The sequence below is a fragment of the Lissotriton vulgaris genome, chromosome 4_1, assembly GCF_964263255.1.
Source record: "Lissotriton vulgaris chromosome 4_1, aLisVul1.2, whole genome shotgun sequence".
NCBI classification, from domain to species: domain Eukaryota; kingdom Metazoa; phylum Chordata; class Amphibia; order Caudata; family Salamandridae; genus Lissotriton; species Lissotriton vulgaris.
Genome location: NC_141691.1, coordinates 1,758,946,774 through 1,758,966,708, shown reverse-complemented (window position 1 = coordinate 1,758,966,708; position 19,935 = coordinate 1,758,946,774). Strand labels below are relative to the sequence as shown.

Here is a 19,935-nt window from a genome sequence, read left to right as displayed (position 1 = left end):
AGCACCTGGGGAGGGTACATTTGCATACGATCTTACTAACCCACTGCATGCCCATTGGAATAGGTTTTGTGTATTAGATGAGGTGGATTGACTTTCTTGGGATGTAACTTGTCCACTTCAACCTGCAAGGGGATCACTTAGTAAAGGGCCCATACGGATGGGAAACATATTACCCACCACCCCTGAAGAAAGTAGCAGCAAGGGGGGATACAGTGCATAGAGCATAAGGCATGTAGGAAAGACATGCGGGTCACATCTAGTTCAGAGAAACTAGCAGGGTCAAATGCAGACAATGTAGTCGCCTTAAATGATATAATAATAGCTGTGGAGGATAGGACAACCCTTCCATCAGGGGATGGGGCAAACACGTTGGACGGGCAGGACGGTCTTAGAGTCATATCCTGGAATATAGCAGGGTTGGCGGCCAAATATGAGGGCCAAGAATGGAGACAATATATCACCAGTTTCCATATTATATGCTTGCAGGAGACCTGGGTGACTGATTCCAACCATTATGCCATAGAGGGGTTTAAGTGTTTTCCAGTCCCTGCTGTAAGGTCTTCATCAGGGAGAGCGATTGGAGGGCTTTTAATCTATGTAGACCTTTGCATACAAGGGGTATGGTCCAACCATAATTGGAACTCACGAAACTTGCAGGCGATAGGCTTCCGTTCTAAAGGGACTAACATTTTATTGGTAAACTGGTATAACACGGTAGGCACAAATAGTAGAGGAAATGTAATAAAAGAATTAGATTCCCGCCTAGATGCTCAGTTATCGGTGGCAAATGTAGCAGCTGCCCCGTGCGTCATCCTCGCAGGGGACTTTAATTGTCATCTCTGTGGGAACTTGAGGCCATTGAATAAGGACTGGTCGCGGTGTACAGTGTTAAAAGGACCGCACTTTGTACACTCCGCAGAGGGGTGGGAAATAGACAAGTTGACGAAAAGACACAATTTGGTGCATACGATGGACCTGATTGAGATAGGTAGCAGTGGGGAACCTAGCCCAACCTGTAAGGGTAGAGGCTGTCATTCATATATAGATTTTATCATGGTTTCTCCCACACTTAGAACGTGGATTAGCAGCGCGGCAATTGAAAACAGCATTTTTAGCGACCATAACCCTTTGGCTGTGAAACTAAACCTTAAGAACCCACCAACTAGAGTAGACTCGATAGAAAAGGTGGTAGACCAAGGGAGGGGGCTTAGATGGTCCAAGATAGATGGAGATAAGTTTTACAAGAGTGTTGTAACCGCAGGGTCAGACGCTATAAATGTATGCCTTGACCAAAACAACGAGGGCGTAACGGTGGTTACAGCAATCGAAGAGATGGCACGTCTCGTCGACGGTCTATTAAAGACCACCTAAAGAAGTGAACCAGCCATTACATCTCGTTGGTTCGACAAAGAGTGTACCGAGGCACACAAAGAGCTTAAATATAGCCTAAAACAGTGCCCCTGGGAAAACACACGAATTGCCCAATGCAGATTGATATATAAAAAGGCCCTGAAATCCCATAAAGATAGCCTTCAAAGACAAGCCTGGGAGGATCTAAGGGAGGCTGCAGAAAGAAGAGACCTGTCTGGGTTCTGGAAAGTTATAAATAAGCCGTGCTTCCAGGACCCAAGCGCACCACAAATTTTGAACACCATCAAACCAGAACAGTGGTACACTCATTTCCAGAGTTTGTATAACCACACAGGGAAAATAAACCACGATGAAGGGCAGAGGTTAAAACTGACTGCACGGCTAGAGTTCTCTATGGCAGAAGTGGAATTGGCAATTTTGGGGCTAACTAAAAATAAAGCTCCTGGTCCTGATGGCGTACTCCCTGACCTCTACCTAAGCAACATGGAACTGTGGGCTCCCATTCTCACGAGGGTCTTGAACGAGGCAGTTGTGGCAGGGCTGCCTCGCTCCTGGTCTTCGGCGACCATTGTACCAATCTTCAAAAAAGGGAATCGGAACGACCCCCAATGTTACCTTCCCATATCTCTAATTGATGTCACGGCGAAGGTGCTGGGTCGGGCCATTTTAAACCGCCTACAAGATTGGGCAGAGGATAACCACATAATTACAGATATTCAATACGGGTTTAGGGAGGGAAGGTCAATCACTGATCAGTGCCTGAACCTATACCTCCTGATCGCTAAGTATACCATTGCCAGTAAGGGGGCTATCCACTTGGGGTTTATGGACCTTTCCGCGGCCTTCGACTCCGTGAATAGGGAAAAATGATGGGCACTGATGACAAGCTTAGGGGTGGAGCAAGAGCTAGTTGACATCCTTAAGGCCCTACACTAGAACACATCGGCAACAGTCCGTTATAATCAAGATGGAAGTAAGACCGCACCATTCCTATGTACGAGCGGAGTGCGACAGGGTTGCATTTTAGCGCCATTTTTATTTTCCTTATACATTAATAATTTGGATAGGGAACTATCCAAATTGAGTGTGGATTCCCCCCAAATAGGTCATCGTCCGGTCCCCGTCCTACTTTACGCGGATGACGCGGTGTTGCTAGCTCGAACACCGCGGGGGCAGCAGAGGCTGATCGATGGGTTTGTTAACTTCATGGCCACACTTGACCTGTCAGCTAATATGGAAAAGTCTTATGTTATGTCAGCTGGGGTAAGATCAAACAGGAAATCTGTCTATAGGATAGGCTCCTATAAAATAGGTCTGGTCCACTCCTTTTCCTACCTAGGCGTATTATTTGACGAGCGCTTAGATTTTAAATCCCTGATGGACAAAAACGCGGCAAAATTGGTGGCGTCGTCAGGGGCCATAATGGGTTATGGGAGAAGACTGGGCAGATGGTCGCCGGAGCAAGAACTAAATTTGTATAGGTCGATATGCTGCGCTAAAGCAGCCTATGGGTCACAAGTGTGGGGCTTTACAAACATACACCAGATTCAGGTGGAGGAAAATACGTTTTTTAAAAGGATACTGAAAGTGCCATAGAGTACCCCATCTTACATTACACACGAAGAACTGGGAGAACCCTACATTGAAGACCGAATAAAGATCAGGCCGCTCCTGGCCTGGATCAAAATCTGGACTAATCCAGAGGCCGGCCTCAGTAGACAAATTATTAAAGACTGTCTGAATCGTGACAGAGGGAGTCACATCCCCTGGATAAAATACGTAAAAGACACCTTGGAGGCAATCGGCTGCAAGAATTTTTACACCGCACCTGAAACCCTAAATGCCCAGAATAAGACTTTGGTTCAAAAACTGTTTGGAGAATGGACATCCACAAGCAGGGCTGTCACTGAAAAGCGCAAATCTACAGTCTTGTCCTACAGATTTTTGAAAACGGAACATGGAATGGAACCTTATTTATCAGTGATGTACAACGCACAGGACAGATTTTATATGACCCGTTTTAGACTTAATATGTTACATCACTTATTGTCTGTCCCCTCTGAATTTACTTTATCAGTGGAGTTGAAGGGTACCTGCGGCTGCGACAGTAGGTCTGCGCAGGATACCCTTCACTTTATACTGTTATGTTAATTTTATTCAGCCCCTAGACATAAGTTTCTGGTGGGGATTCTGAAAAAAGCTAAATTCAAACCGGCAAAAGCAGCTCTACTGTTCTTGCAGAAGGCCCCAGACGCTCACACACTGTTTTGTATTATAAGTTTTATTAAGGTGGCTGTGAGTTTAAGGAATACATGAGAAGTAAATGATTGTAATGCCCTGTAAATAGAGACTGATAACAGAAATTCTAAGATATGAATTTAATGCCCTTTCTTTTTTTTAATCATTTTAATGTGGTTTTTAAATGTTTTTATGTACTTTTATGGTATCTTTTTAAGTGTCGAATAAAGATATTTGATGATGATACTCCCTGGTAGCTGAAAGCAAAACTCCCTCTCTAACCTTCTAAATAAATCAGGATCTATGAAGCAAGGTCTGTCTTCATCCCACATTTCGGCTCTGTAACATGGGGTAAGTGCAATTCTTCTTTCGAAGCTCCTCTGACCTGCACCCGCCTTCTAGAATAATTACAAACAGCATCAGTCATATTGGCCCAAGAAGCATTGTAAATAGAAAGTGATAATTCTTTTTCTTTTGTGGTTTGACTGCAAAAGGCTTTTTAAATATAGTACTCAGGACTCAAAATGCAAGCTCGACCTACCGGCGTTGACCGTGCTGATGCTTAAAAACTCCAGCCCTGGGAACCTTCCTTGCCCCAACACCCTGCCACCTCATCTTCCATAAAGGTATTGTCCAGTTGTGTGCAGACTGCGAGGAAGCCTATATTAGGATGAGGGATGAAGCTTTAAGATGTTACAACCAGCCTGAGTGTAAATGTTGAAGAAATAAGCCACAGTTGTGGAGTCTAGGAAGTTACATGCACAGGCTGAAGCCAGTTTAGGAGGAATCCACACATTCAGCTGAGTGGAAGGAAAGGAAGCTGCCATAGAAAATGTGAGATATCTGGGAAGAGAAACTCTAAGCATATCATCCCCGGCTGTCTAGCCACCTATCAGCCATCCTCGTTCCATGCAGGCACACAAAGACATCTGGTGCCACATTACATAGTGCAGAATTGGGGCAGCTCAACTTTTCAGCAACATTTGCACAAACCGATCAGCATAAAAAAATGTATGCATAGGCCCCTTGTTGGCATTTGTACTTGTGATCCGGCCGTTGTAAATGTTAATAAATAATTGCATTGTTCCAGTTTCGCACCATGTGATTTGGCCCTTGGGTACGGATGTTCATAACAGAGACCCTAGTTCTAGATCATATTCAATTGCAAAAAAATCCTGCTGGTGCCATCTCTTTGAACCTTAATTTACTTGGTGTTTGGGTGCAGTGAGCAGGTCAAACATCAGAGACTATCTTCTGGGGAAACATAAGACCGCCCAAGAGTGTGAGTTAAACTGCACATAGTAGTGTTGTCCAATATCACACAGAACTTGTGAGTACATTTTAGGGGGTAAAACCTAACATAAAACACATTACTCAATTAAGGATCATGAGCAAGAGAATAATCCAATTTCCCTGGCTCCAGTTCAGAAATGTATGACTCACGGCGCCTGAACTGATTCTCTGTGTGATATCAGCGCCGTACTCGATGTTCTTCCAGGATTGGAGTACTTCCATTAAGCGATCAGAATCGGCTCATTCTCCTGTTTGACGTGTAAGCCACTGCAAGCCAGGCCATATATATATAGCCTGTAGTCTAAGACCACTAGGGTACCACATTTCTGTTTTAAATAATGGTCTTTACTAAGTGTGTAAATTGTGGGTGAGGTTGCAAATATTTTGCTGTTGATGGAATACAGATTAGATCAATGATGCACATTGGGCACCAAGTAGGTAATCTTGATGATCAAAACTGCAGATCAGATATGCTGCAGTTTTTCTGATCTTTGGCCAAATGTAGATTAATATTCCATGAGCCAATCTTAGACCACAAACCTTTTGATATCCATCATAAACCATGGAAATTGTAACCTTTAGGATTTCATTCTCCAAAGACACTGCGTTTGCTTAACTTTATTGTGTCAATGCCAGATTTCCAATTAGTTTTAACACATAATTTTTTTTGTAAGCAATCCTAAATCCTTTTTTCTTTTAAAGTATAGCCGATCCTGCCTTTCACTTTCTTACTGGATGGACCTGTTCCCGGGGCTGAATGCACGTAGAGATCTAAGTGACAGATGCATTAATTTAGTCAATTATTTATGAGGTTTAATAAAGTGATTACATGTCGCCTGAAGGCCATTTCAGAGCACTATGATGGTAGGAAAGAAACATAAATGAATAATAAGGAATAGCAAGGCAGGAGGAACAGGGAAGCAAGAGGGGGTGAACCTGGAAGGATAAACATTGGCATAAGAAAAGAAGGATTTGGCCCAATTTCTTTAGGCTGGATAAACAGTGGAAATCTAGGCATAAGAGGAGTATACCATTTTAACAGGTGGCATTCGAGCTGAGGGTAGATTGAAAGCATCACTAAACAAGGAGGTTTCAAGATCTTTCCTCAATTGCTGACAGCCATCTTGGTTTCTCAAGGACAGTGGAAGGTTAATCCATACACCTCAACCCATGACTTTTTCTGGTTTGCCTCCAAAGTTTAGCCTTCTGGCCATGTGTTAACTGAGTTAGGATGTGCTGGCTGGTCTTAGAGGTCATAAGTCCAGCATTATTCTCATCACTGGTGTATCGCTTTTACCAATGCAATAATAGTCCTCAGAATGTTATTAGGAATTAAAATGTCTGCAGGATCGATGCTCATTTACACACTTAGGTAGAGGTGACGTGTTAATACAGCCCTGAAAGCATTCTATTACCGTCCAGTGGAAACCAGGACCATAAGACCCTTGAATGATGCACAAAGCGAAGCCACGGCTCTGGTTCCCTACAGTAACTGGCACACCACTATCCAAAAAGGAAAAAGTACGCCTGTCTTGTGTCATCTGATCCAATAATGTTAATTCATGAGATTAATGCATGGTGGGCCATCTTTAGCAGTCTAGGGACCAAGCATTTGGAACACCACCAGCTCTAAACCGAAGCACTTCAATCAGTGGTAACGCGCTTCAGGGCAAAACTCACAGTTAACCCAGCCTGGGCTCGATCTCCCGTCCTGCCCGCCCCACCCCGACTCGGCAACCAGTGCCGTTGAGCGGAGGGCGGGTCAGGCAGAGCCAGGCCACTTCCGCCCATATCGAGCAGACATCGCTCTAGCTGATGCACGCTGAGGGTATTTAGCCCTCTCGTCACAGAAAGCGCGCAGCGGTCGCGCGCAGCGAAGCGCCTGAGACGCGCCAGAGAGAAGCCCGTCTGCGCCCGTCCGCGACAGGACGGGACCAGGGGACATGGCAGAAACCGCTCGTACTCATAAGGTATCTAGACTAATCTACTCCTCACGGGCTTTAATGGGTTTGCGTGATAATTCGTGCACGATTAACTGTCAGCAAATATACCATTGCAGTCCTGAAGGACCATTCTCGTGTAGATACTGCCATTGTCAATTTAATACAGAAAAAGACACATCCCCCCAAAAACATATCGCTAATATTCCTACTGTTAAAGCTCAGGGAGGATAGAACTTATTATGTAATATAAGATCCTTAGCAAAGCACTATATTGAAGTATGGGATCTTATCTCCACCCATAAAGCTGACTTGTGCTTCCTAACAGAGACATGGCTTAAACCCCACTCTACTCCAGCCATTACCCTCAGTATACCAGAGGGTTATAAGATGATCAGAATGGATAGACCCCTAAAAGTAGGTGGGGGAATAGCTATTGTTTTTAAGGATAATATCTCAGTTTCGGTTCTTGACCAATGGTGTAATACGGCTTTTGAAATGATGATTTTCAGGATTGGTTCATCAGCCAAATACTGTAGGAAAGGTGCTTTGGTCTATCGTCCCCCAGGCCCCATAAAAACATCTCTAAACAGCTACTGGAAGCACTAGCCCCTCACGTGCGCCCAGACAAAGACTTTCTGCTGCTCGGGGATTTTAACATCCACAGTGAGGAAATAAATCATAATGAGGTACAATCCTTCTTGACCGACCTATCCCTAATGGGACTAAAACAATGTAACTCCGGACCTACTCATCAAGCAGGCTACACTTTAGATATGATAATATCTAATTTTTCTGGTATTGAATGTTATGCCCCCAAGCAGTATCACTGGACAGATCATTTCGTGCTTGAATTCTCTATGCCTGTGAAGGGCATTTGTTCCATTCCCCCGGTTCAAATTCCATCTAAACGTAGACAATGGCATAAAATTACCAACACCAATTTTGAACAAAAATATCTTTCCCCTTTCATCCAGCCCACAGATGATATAAATTCTGCTCTTTCAAAATGGGATCTAGCCATTAACACTGCGGTACAACAAATTGCCCCGATAAAAACTTTTAAAAAGCGATTAGCAAGGAAACAAGAGGTTTGGTTCTCGGAAGAACTACGTAGCCTCAAACGTAGGGCTCGAAAGACAGAAAAAACATGGAGGAAATCCCATTTGAACGAAGATAAAACAAATTATCATAAGGCCTTAAGTGTATATCATAAAGCTATACGATCTGCACGCAAGAACCATGTTACCACTCAGTTGGAGGCAGCTGGTAACGATTCCAAAGTTCTATACCAGATTGTTAACACTTTTTAAAAACTGGTAGCTTGTGAAAGTGCAGACATGGCGTCACAACACCTTTGTGATAATATTTCAAACTTTTTCACTGAAAAAATTGATGCCATTTATGATAAAATAGAGGCACTTATCCCTATTACGACTGGCCTAGATAATCTAACTTCGGTACCAACTGTGCCTACCAATTTTCACTCATTCAATGATTTCCCTGAAATTACCTTACAAGAGGTTCAAAAGCTGCTCACTGACATCAAAAGTGGGAGCCCGGTCGATTCACTTCCAGCCCGGCTCATGGGTCCTTTGGGGACTACACTTGGTCCTGACATTCAGAGACTGGTGAATCTCTCACTTAATACAGCTAATGTCCCTCTGCAATGGAAAACGGCCTTAGTTAGACCAATTAGGAAAAATACATCTTCTCCTTGGACTAACATGTCCAACCTTAGGCCGATTTCCCTTCTACCTTTTTTAGGGAAAATTATTGAGAAGCACACCAATAAACACCTCTCCAACTACCTTGAGCAACCAGACAGCCTTGATCCATCACAGTCAGGTTTTAGGCCAAAATACAGCACCGAAACGGCCCTGCTGTCGATAACGGACGATCTACGTATGTATCAGGACAATGGTTATTCAGTTGTCCTGGTGCTACTTGATTTATCGGCAGCGTTCGATACCATTTCCCATAACATCTTGATCGAACGACTGACTGTGAGTGGAATCGGCGGGAGGGCACTGGACTGGATTAAAAGCTTCCTCTCCAACCGCACCCAATGTGTCACCATGGGTGATTTTAGATCTGAAGAGGTTAAGATCACCAAGGGGGTCCCGCAAGGATCGTGTTTAAGTCCAACTCTTTTTAACACCTATGTGGCCCCCTTGGCAGAAATAACCAGATCCTTTGGCTTCTGTCCAGTGTCCTACGCTGATGATACGCAGCTACTCTTCCCCTTTAAACATCTTACCCCTGAGATCATACAATCTTTCTCTGATGGGATGAAGGCAGTAGCGCGATGGATGTCTTCCAACTTTCTCCAATGCAATGTTGGGAAGACTGAAGTGATGCTCTTCGGTAAAGCCAGGATCCAATGGTCTCCTGATGGGTGGCCTCTAGACCTAGGCCCAGTCCCTGAACCCAAAGCAATAATTAAGAATTTGGGGGTACGTCTGGAACCGGAGTTGACCATGAAACAGCATGTTAACGTCACTGTAGGATCTTGTTTCCACGTGATAGGTCTCCTCCGAAGAATATTCCCTTTTCTCCCTGACTCACACAGAAGAACTCTAGTTCAGGCTTTGGTGATCAGCCGTCTAGATTACTGCAATGGTTTGCTAGCAGGAGCTAATGAAGAGATTTTAGATCGTCTGCAGGTAGTACAGAACACAGCAGCCAGGCTGGTGCTTAATGCACCCCCCAGATCTCCATCCAAACCTTTACTACGTAAACTTCATTGGCTGCCCATACGTTTACGAGTAAAGTTCAAGACCTGCTGTACTATTCATAAAAGTCTTCATGAATTAGGACCTGAATATTTGACAAAAAAATTTGTCCCATATGTTCCTGCCCGTACCATTAGGTCCAGTGAACAGCTGCTATTAAATGTACCTAAAATCAGTAAAAACAGGCTAGGCGGCAGGGCCTTGTCCGTGGTGGGCCCCAATTGTTGGAATATGCTTCCATTGTCATTGAGACAATGTTCTGACCATCTTCGTTTCAGAAAGAACCTGAAAACGTTTCTGTTTAGCTCATTTTAGCGAATTTCCCTTTCCTCTGATTTATCCTGAATAAATATTTTTAGATATCTTTGCTACCTCTATAGCTTTTTTTAGGCCGGCTGTCATAAGCGCGGAGATACTCCTCTGGGAGTCTATTCATAGCGCTATAAAAAACAGCAAATAAACTAGCTCCGTCGAGAAAACCTGTAAAAATACACAAGGTACTCAGACTGATAATCCACTATGTATCAACTAAATCAACTGGAACAACTAAAGAAAGCCTGATCTGAGCCCCGCCTTCAATTCTGGCTTGAATCAAACTACATTTGCTCATCCCTCATTTATCAGGTTGTTTTGTTTCCTCCTAGTGCTCTGAAGTCAAAAAGGAAACAAGCATCGTAATATAAAACGCTGCATAAATAGATATGTATATGAGGAAGACCCTCAAACTCAATTCATTAACTTTGGACAGGAGTTAAAAGAGCACCGGCTGCTATGAGAAGCTGTGACCCTGATCCTATCCTGACCCTTCTTCCATCAATGGAGAAGATGCATTTTGTAAAATATCTAAACAGGCTTCCTACAACGGGGAAGGTATGGGGAGTATCATGTCCCGAGAAATTATTGAAGAAGGGCTGGATTTGACATGTCACATGCTTATATGCAGTCCAATGTCAAAGGATAGTCTGTAGGACATTTTAGGAAAGGGCCTACATGCCTTCTGGCATTGCTCTGGGGCCATTGCTCTAGTTTAGATAGCATGACCTCAGCACGACTGTCCTGAGATCTGGCCCCACAGCCAATCAGAAGGAAATGTTCTGACCCACTAAGAATTGTGATGATTATAGAGCAGGAAGGTCTCTGACAATCGTTGCCAAAACCTGCAACCTATATAAAAAATATGATAGCATTGAAAAAGTAAGTGTAAAGATGAAGAACTCTTAGGATGCACATGCCAGGCTCGTCCAAGAGTTTTTGCTGAGTGGGGGCGGGTCTAACAGTCCTTACTTATCATTACTTGTCATTATGCTCCATGCTTCTATATTCGTTAACAACACTGCCTAGATGTAGTGTGTTGGACATAAACAGATTTACTCCAATACAAGAGACCATGTGTCAGGTTCCATTCACTAAACGATTATTAAGTGTAGGTCATCAAAAAATATCTGGATATGTTACAACTATGTATGGATTTCACAGAAATGAAGTGATGGATCTTCAGATCCTGATCCGCCCCTGCCCTGCCTCACGCTCCACAGACATGAAGGAATGAGCAGGTCCCACTAGGGCCTAACCGTGAACCATCTCTCCTCCTCTGGTGGATCTGCACAGAGCCGAGGGCGACGGTGGCACAGTCATGGCACTGCTGCCACGCACAGTACGAGTTACTCTCTCTCCTTGTCTCGCGGAGAGCGAGAGCTTCATCTTGTAGATCCTGGGAGAGAGAAGACCAGAATGAAGTGGGAGAGGTCAGGATGAATTTTTTTTTGTTAAATATGTGCAAAGGGTAAGGCACAGGGAAGGCCAGAAGGAGGCGGGTGGTGGGGTTGGGGTGGAGTGGGGCTGCTGTCAGACACCAGGCCACCAGGCTTCTTGAAAATACACATGAAGTAGCCTGCAGGATGATGGAGATCCGGTGTCAGGATAACATTTTCAGTGAAAGGAGGGGTAAACTTTGAGGGATGCGAGGAAGGCGACAGGATTCCAGAGTTGATTTTTTATTGGTAAAGAGGAGGTTGAGGAGGGAATAGACACTGGAAATACATTCAAAGTCCAATTTTTGGAGGGAGCACCATATAATGTATGAGCTTCTCATGAACAATATCCCCTTCCGTAACTCGTACATGGCATTAGCTTGGAGAGGGTCAAGTGCGACGGAGGACCAATCACAACTTAACATAGTAGATGTGTAGGCTTCAACAAAGAAGGGTATCATACCTCGGGTCCAAGTGACCACACAGATAACTGAAGCTTTTGTAATTTTTCAAGTCTCTTCTCTTTTAACCTCCCAATAGAAAACTTTCTTCGAAAAATCGTCGTAAAAATGACATGAATGCACATCTAGATGCCACTGTGATTTTTAACTAAAATTATTAAACCGCAAATTCACTTATAACATCAGAACAAAATATATTTTTTTACTGATCTGTGTAGGCTGTATTGAAGAACCACAAACTTGAGTTGATAATCCTTTGATAAGATATTCCTGCCTTTCCTTTTAGCATAAGGATCCTGCCTTGCTCACAGTGAGAGAGAGAAAGAGAGAGAGAGAGAGAGAGAGAGAGAGATAAGGATGGGGGGGCGGAGTGCTGGCAGACGGAAAGCCCGTCTTACACGGGTCCGACACAGGCAAACATTACGATTGCCTGCCGGACCCTGGAATGGTGGCAGTGCCTAGATGGGACTATCGGCCACATTAGGATGCTGCATTTCGCCAGTCTTTGAATGGCGGTTCCTCCACCATTCAAAGGCTGGCGGAGATTGACTTTGGGGGACGTTGTGGGCCCCTCGTGTGCATGGGCAATGCAATTGTGCACTCGGGGGGCACCAATGGTGCCCCACTACAGTTCCCTGCACCAGGTGGCAGGCACTGCATGGTGCATGCCACATAGTGCAGGGAAATGCACAACATGCATTTTTGCCATTGCGGCGGGTGCTGCAGCCAGCAGCACCTGCCGAAATGGTAAAGATGCACAATGCGACCGCCACAGTGGCAGTCATATTATAATTGCGTGTGCGGGACCACCGCCATATGGTTGGGCGGTCCAGATTCTCGTGACGATGGCGGAGGGACTCAAGTCCGTCCGCCATCAGGCTTGAGACCATATTAATGGGGAGAGTAAATAACAGCCATTATTGCCTGCAGGTGATAGCAATAACGTGTAATTATTGTCTGTTTCTGCGGTTAAAAAAAGATATGTTGTACAATTCAGCAGTCTGGCCATGCTTTCTTGCATTCATCCTCTCTCAACATAGTCTGTTTGCCCATGACTAGAAAGGTACAAAAAGGTGATAGAGATCTCCTTCTTCTCATAACACAGTGGTGGAACTCTGTAACCTCTCCCCTTCTATGTCCTCACCCAGACATTTGTGGTCAGTGAAAATTGAGTCAAGCTGTCTTACTTGGTGATTTGCACTGAAAAATCAGTTTCAGCTGAGAATTTGCCACTAACACATCAACAATGGTGACACAAGTTCATACTTAAGTTCACACAAAAGAACAATCTTTTCTCAATGTACTTTACCTCTTATCTTGATCCTCTTGAACATCATTCACTTTGTTACCATAGTGCAGCTTTTTTTCTCGAGGCACCTAAGAAAATCACCAGGAGATAAGAAAAGGAATATGTTGGTAATAGTGTGGACTTAGGTCTTGGTCATGCGTGATCATACGTTGGTTACATAGACCTCTAGGCTTTTATTGAAATAAAATATAGGTCAATTGCTTGTTTGCGAAACAGGTCAGATTCCTGTTCATCTCATAGATGCTGTTGAAATTCATGCCACATTGCAATTGGCCTATTTGGCCATCATGGTTTATATATCTTTCATTACCTTGCATATATCAGATTCATTTTACTAGTTTAATGAAGGCTTATAAACAAATGGGTCCAATTAACCACTGAACTCCAGAAAGGCTTTGGGTTTGTGCTTTCCTGCATTTTCCTACAAGTAATTTCCTAACTAAACATTGTATTCATTGTTAATCAGCCATCCTGATTGAGGCTGTAAGCATTATTAGAAAATGTGGATTGTAGGAAAGGAGACAGAAATCTGTAGCAGAAGAAAATGATTGGATTACACTAGAAAGAGCACAGCAGAGAGTTACATAAATGACTTCATTGTGCAAAGCAGGGCAAAATGTGCCCTCTTGGTTACACTTCTTGAACCACCGTTAAATCCCAGGTTTACTTCCTGTGCTAGAGGGTCCTCAAGGGAGAACATGTGGGAGATCACTCGTGGTAATTTCCGGGAGGATAGAGAGGGCGGCTTTAAGTAGAAACACCCATTGAAGGCTGAAGCTTATTTGCCTGAATAGACTTTACAACAAACATGTGATTTAGAAGGCTAACTACTCAGAGAAGTTCAACTACTCCTTTCAGAACTTGCATCTTTCATATTTCTATTCCCCTTCGGTAGATGGCTGAACTCCGAGGGGTTGACAACACCGATCACCAGAAACCAGAGTGGTATAGGGTTTCAGTCTCTTTAAATTATATTTATAGGGGAGTGGACAAGAGAGACTATGGAGTAAACACATGTCTTCAAGCTTCTATGCACTAAGCATATAGCTCCTAGTTTGAGCAACTCTGGAGACCGCAGATCATAAGACTTAAGTAAGAGACAAGTGTAATTCCTTGTACATACCATGGAGGATCACCCAGCGACCTCATCTTACCAAAGGCTGGAAAAACCCTAGCGATGGCTGCAAAAAAGGACCCTTTGGCAGTACACCAGCCACATGTAAAACAACATAGCGGGCCTAGCAAAACCGAAACTCTTGATCCAGGAAGGCACCAGAGGAAAGAGCCATACCAAGACTAAGGAGGTCATTGCAGTCAGGAACTGGGGCTAAAGGAACTGCTTACTGTTATTTCTAGCTTGTGTGCAGAAAAGCAATAATTTAGCTTGTGCTGAATGTCTTTCAGGGAAGCAAATGTTGGAGGTCATTGCAGGGATGCTTGCACCGACAGCATTCACTCTGGGTGCGTGTGGAGGATGTACTACACAGCAGAGCACTGGCAGCGAAGAACAATTTCCAGCAGACCACAAACCCTCACAGTACTAGAGAGATGGCGGCCATCTTGGTTCTTCATGTCTAACTTTTCTTGTGGTTCACAGCGTCCTTGCTTGGCAATCATACTGCAATGTTGCAGCAGCCTACACCTCATGACAAGTATGTTGGATTTCAACTATCAAGATACATTGCTTTCTACAGGATTATGCTATAAACATTTTGGATTACAATGAAGTATCCTGAAGAAGTGTGTTATGGAAAACACCGTTTAAACTGTATCTCGCACATTTGTTTGAACTCTTAGAGACTGTTACAGCTATCTGTACTCTTAAGACGGTGGTTGTGTGCTCTTCTAAAAGCCAAGTAAAAAAACAAGACATAATCTTAAGAGAACAACTGCATATATGTGTATATTCATGAAAGTTTTGTACAATGTCCTAGGTTTCCAGTATCTGTATATATTATTAAGAGTAGGAAACAATAGGATGTTAATGGTATTCCTCATTTTACAGTTCTTCAGAAGTCAAAGAGAAACTATGCTCATATTCCACAAAATAGTGTAGAGCGACAAAGCTTGAGATAATTATTCTAAGCATAGGGAGAGGTGTGGGTGTCCATTTATTTTTTTAGAATACTTATCTTTCCTTACGATTAGTGTTCCAGAATTCCTAGGTAGCTATCAAAGCATAAAGAGTTGGTTATTCCCTCCTCAACAATAAAGGAACAGCATATTACTCTCTGTGGATTTACACTTATGGGTTAATCAATACTGCTTTTTGAAAATGTACAATCATTATTACTAAAGGTAGATAACCAGAACCAGGATGCAAGGGTTAAGTACAGTGAAATAAAATTACATTTAATGGGTCTCATGAGTATTGGGCGAATATCTGATTACTGTTGAATAGGCTTGACAAGTGAGGCATGTAGTCACTTTACCTCAGTCAGTGCAGTTACCACCCATGACCGACTGGGGTTGCGACACTATGCATGGATTGAGCAGGTTGCAGCAGGGCTGGACTGGGAATTCAAAGCAGCCCTGGCAATTTTATCGATCAGCCCCTGTTGGGGAGAACAGGGGTGCAAGTGTGAAGCACTGCTGCTTTTGTTACTGGGGGTTGATATTGCAGCACCTCTGCAAAACTGCCCCCCAGTACCAAAACCGCCCCCACCACTGCAAAACTGGCCACACCCTCCCAGCCTTCTGGGGAACACCTGATGCCCAGTATGGCCAGTCCAGCCCTGACAGGTTGCCTAAGCACTCTTCATCCATTGTGATGTAAGGGAGGAGGTGTGGTTACAGACCGAAGAAAACACATGTGTAGCAGCACGCGCAAAAGACTGATAAGCAGCCTAAGCGACGTCTGCTAGTGTCTATGATGTAATCCAAAAGAAGCCCAAAGGTAGCCCCGAAGTAGGTTGTATGTAAGAGGTTTGTTAAGCTTAGTTACAGATGGTAAGTAGGATGATAGGTTCAGTAGTTCAGCAGTTGAGCAGGTAAGAAGTTAAGCCCCACCAGGAGCAGCATTCTTGCTGCTCCGCCCACACACTCCAACTGTCTCGCTCTCTCTCCACTCCACCAGGCACTCCAGCATTCCACTACCTCAACAGGCATTCAAACATTCCACACACGCATCACATTCATACTGGCTGAGCAGCAGGGAACAGGTAGCTATGGGAAAAGGTTGTAAAGCAACATTACAAGTTACAACAGCCTACCTTGTAGTAGTCGTAGAGCAGGCCCAGGGCCGCTGCGCTGTCTTCGTCGCCGTTGATGCTCATCATGGCCTTGGTCGCTGCCGTGAGGGGGTTTTCCAGGTATGACTTCCAGGCCTCATCTTCACTGGTGTACACTCTCCTGCTGTTGAATGTGGTGTCATTGGGGACCAGGACAAGAAGCCTTTTATTGCTGCAACAACAGAGGGCAGGGTTGGTTTTTATCTGAAAAGCGCTTCGATGCCTTGTCAGAGATAGTAAGCGCCATATAAATGCAAATACAATCCTTTACGTGCACTTAATTAAAGATTTAGCTCCGTTTATTTTCTACAAATGTTCAAATGTTCTGCATATTGATCATTAACACAGCCCCTTGCAGGAGAACACGTTATGTGTGATAGAGTTCACTCGTGCTGAGACGTGCTCTTCAAGAGTAAGAAATACTTTCTGTTTAACTTTAGACTGTTCTCATTTTCAAAGTAGACATGGTTAGTTGTAAAGTTGTTGAAATGTATCTTGTACATTTTGAACACATATGCAGAAAATAAGCCAGGGCATTAACTAATAATACTTAAAATTGAAATCAATAACTGCTTTCGTTAAGCTAAAAAAGCTTGATAATTAATCATAATTAATTAAATTCTACATCATCGGCTGCAATGTTAATTAAAAAAGTAGCAATTAATTTTTGCTGTAATAATAGCTCATGATATGAAATAGAATTTGATGTTATTAATATTCCAAAACAAAAATTCTTTGCCTGTCTGATTATAGTTATTATTAGAGCTCCCCATTGCATAATTAGGCGCTCAGATGTAACAGGCGTCAGAGCCCTTCCAGTCTCTTCTCAACCCCAGATGAGCTGCAGAGTTATTATCAGGTCCAGTACTGTGGATTTGCATTGGCTTGTATGGCATAGTGCAGGTCATGCATCTGCCCCTTTTATGCCCTCTGATTGTTTGCCAGTTTCTGTCTTCTTTCTGTTACATTGTTCTCTATTCTCGTGTTGAGTTCAGGGACAGCCCTCCACTGTGCTGGAGCCAACACTAGCATTTGGAACGAGGGGACATGCACATAATGTACCGCACATCACTCTGCTTTTGATCTGCGTGTGTGGCTTCAAGGAACAGGAGCCAATTCGGCCCAGCCACTCTCTCATTTTTAAATTCAGAAAGGTAATAACACTCCAGTGTTGTAATAAGTGTCTGTGACCAGGCAGCACACAATATCTCGCCCTGGTGCCTGTTCCCATATGGATTACTGGCTCTTCTCTCTGGTGGATCGCGCTTCGTCTATATGTTTCCATCTGAATTACAATTATAATATAATAAAAGAAAAACAAAAGAACACTACTCACCTTGCACTCGGAACATCGCCGACTCGATATGTAAGAGGTTTTATTTACTTATTTAGTTTCCCTATTCCATTATCTGTCAACTCCCCCACTTACCCCATCCTGCCACACCCCACCACAGCCTTCAATGGCTGTGCCTTACCATCCTGCCAGGCACTACGGGCCCGATTCACAGAATGAACTTAAGACTCAATCCTAAACTTACTACTGTTTTGGTATTCACAGATTGCACTTACTACTTTTGGTATTCACAGAATGAACTTACTACTTTTGACATTCACAGAATGCACTTACTACTTTTGGTATTCACAGAATGCACTTACTACTTTTGGTATTCACAGAATGAAGTTACTCACTTCGGTATTCACAGAAGTTAGGACTCCGAACTTTAGGACTCCTAAATGCCTTCTGTGAATACCGAAAGTCCTAAAATTTAGATTTTTCTCAATTTAGTAGTAGTAAAGTTAGGACTCCTAACTTTGCTACTACTAAATTGAGAAACATCATAACTTTCGGACTTTCGGTATTCACAGGAGGCATTTAGGAGTCCTAAAGTTAGGAGTCCTAACTTTACTACTACTAAATTGAGAAAAATCCTAATTTTAAGACTTTCGGTATTCACAGAAGGCATTTAGGAGTCCTAAAGTTAGGACTCCTAACTTCTGTGAATACCGAAATGAGTAAGTTCATTCTGTGAATACCAAAAGTAGTAAGTGCATTCTGCGAATGCCAAAAGTAGTAAGTTCATTCTGTGAATACCAAAAGTAGTAAGTGCAATCTGTGAATACCAAAACAGTAGTAAGTTTAGGATTGAGTCTTAAGTTCATTCTGTGAATCGGGCCCTACGTCTCATTGTTAACTGCAACTTGGTGGTTATCCTGCACATCACAAAAACACATGCCACATAAACTGGAAACAGTACCCTTCTAACCACACATCTTACACAGTGTAACTTGGGATCCAAGACCGTAAGTCCTTCACCACCCTCCATATGGGTAAGCAGTATACAAATGCTACATTACTATACAATACAACATGAATCCAGTTGACTATGTTGGAAATGTCATCTCTCCTTACCAATTTCTAGTTTTTATATATTAATCTTTGATTTTCCCCTTTCACCTCCAGGTCACAAAAGATCCCTATCACCCGTGGAGTCCCTCAGGGTGCCTTAGTGTCTCCCTTCATCTTCAACCTTCATATGGAGCCACTTGGTCCTCTGCTCACAGATAACAGCACCAATATGCCGATGACACACAACTCTACTTAAAAGCCTCCTCTGCTTCAGGCATCCAACGCCTCAAACACTACTTGCATATCATCCGTACCTGGATGTCCACCAAGTACCTGAAGCTCAACCCAACTAAGCCCAAAGTCCTGTTATTTGCCAGGAACAACAACCTGGCTCAATGACGTGAACCTCACCCTCAAGGAACACATTGCCAAGGAAAAAAAGACAGCCTGGGCCAGCTCTCTTAACCCCTTCGATGCTCATGACGGAACGGTTCCGTCATGAGTGTCGGTTGGCCTGTGCTCATGACGGAACCGTTCCGTCATGAGTCCATAAGCCCAATAGAACGTTCAGCACAGCGCAGGAATTTGCGCCGCACTGAAGAGGTTAACTAAAGAAAGTCAAACAGTTTCTTCCAGAAAATGACATCAAAACTACTGTGCAAGTCCTCACACACTCTGATCTGGTTGGTGGTAATAGTGCCCTACCCCAAGGCCTTCCAGACTCCACACTAGCACCCCAAATGGGCATCTTATACGTCTCACCCAGGACCTGAAACATATATGATCACATCGCCCTTGGTTGAACTCCATAGGCTTGCCAGCCCGCACCAAGTTCAAAATCAGCTGTATCAGTTGCAAAGCCATCTCTACCAGCACTCCTGCTTATTTTGCAGATACGCTCACTATCTCTGGTGGTTCTCTGCACACCCATAGACAGGACACCAGGACAGAAGGCAGACAAAGAAGTTTTAAAAAGAAGGAAAAAAACAAGACAACAGGCCTTTTTCATGTGTGCATCAAAAATCTGTAAACAACATCCCAGAATCCATCAGGACTGACCCTAGGCTGCTCCAATTCAGGAAAGAGTTTAAGACTCACCTCTTTAGGGAACATTACATCCCAATGAATTAACCGTCCACAATCCAGCTCTCTATCTTATCATTTACTGACTTAATTATTGTCTTTGACCATATACAGCAAAGCTTTTTGTAAAAGTGAATAATTATCAGTCTACACTTTATTTCACCATTCCAGTGACCA

The 19,935-nt window shown here is 43.5% G+C and overlaps 1 protein-coding gene across 2 annotated transcripts in view; it reads right to left on the bottom strand.

Moving 5' to 3' along the window:
• Positions 1 to 19,935, bottom strand: part of GRHL2 (grainyhead like transcription factor 2) — a 452,715-nt gene that overhangs the window by 290,458 nt on the left and 142,322 nt on the right. For both annotated transcript variants that reach the window (XM_086966065.1, XM_086966066.1), the window contains exons 2-3: positions 16,311 to 16,500; positions 13,099 to 13,166 (exon numbers count right to left, since the gene is read on the bottom strand). In XM_086966065.1, coding sequence (XP_086822191.1) covers positions 13,099 to 13,166; positions 16,311 to 16,500 — 258 coding nt within the window. The remainder of the gene's footprint in view (positions 1 to 13,098; positions 13,167 to 16,310; positions 16,501 to 19,935) is intronic.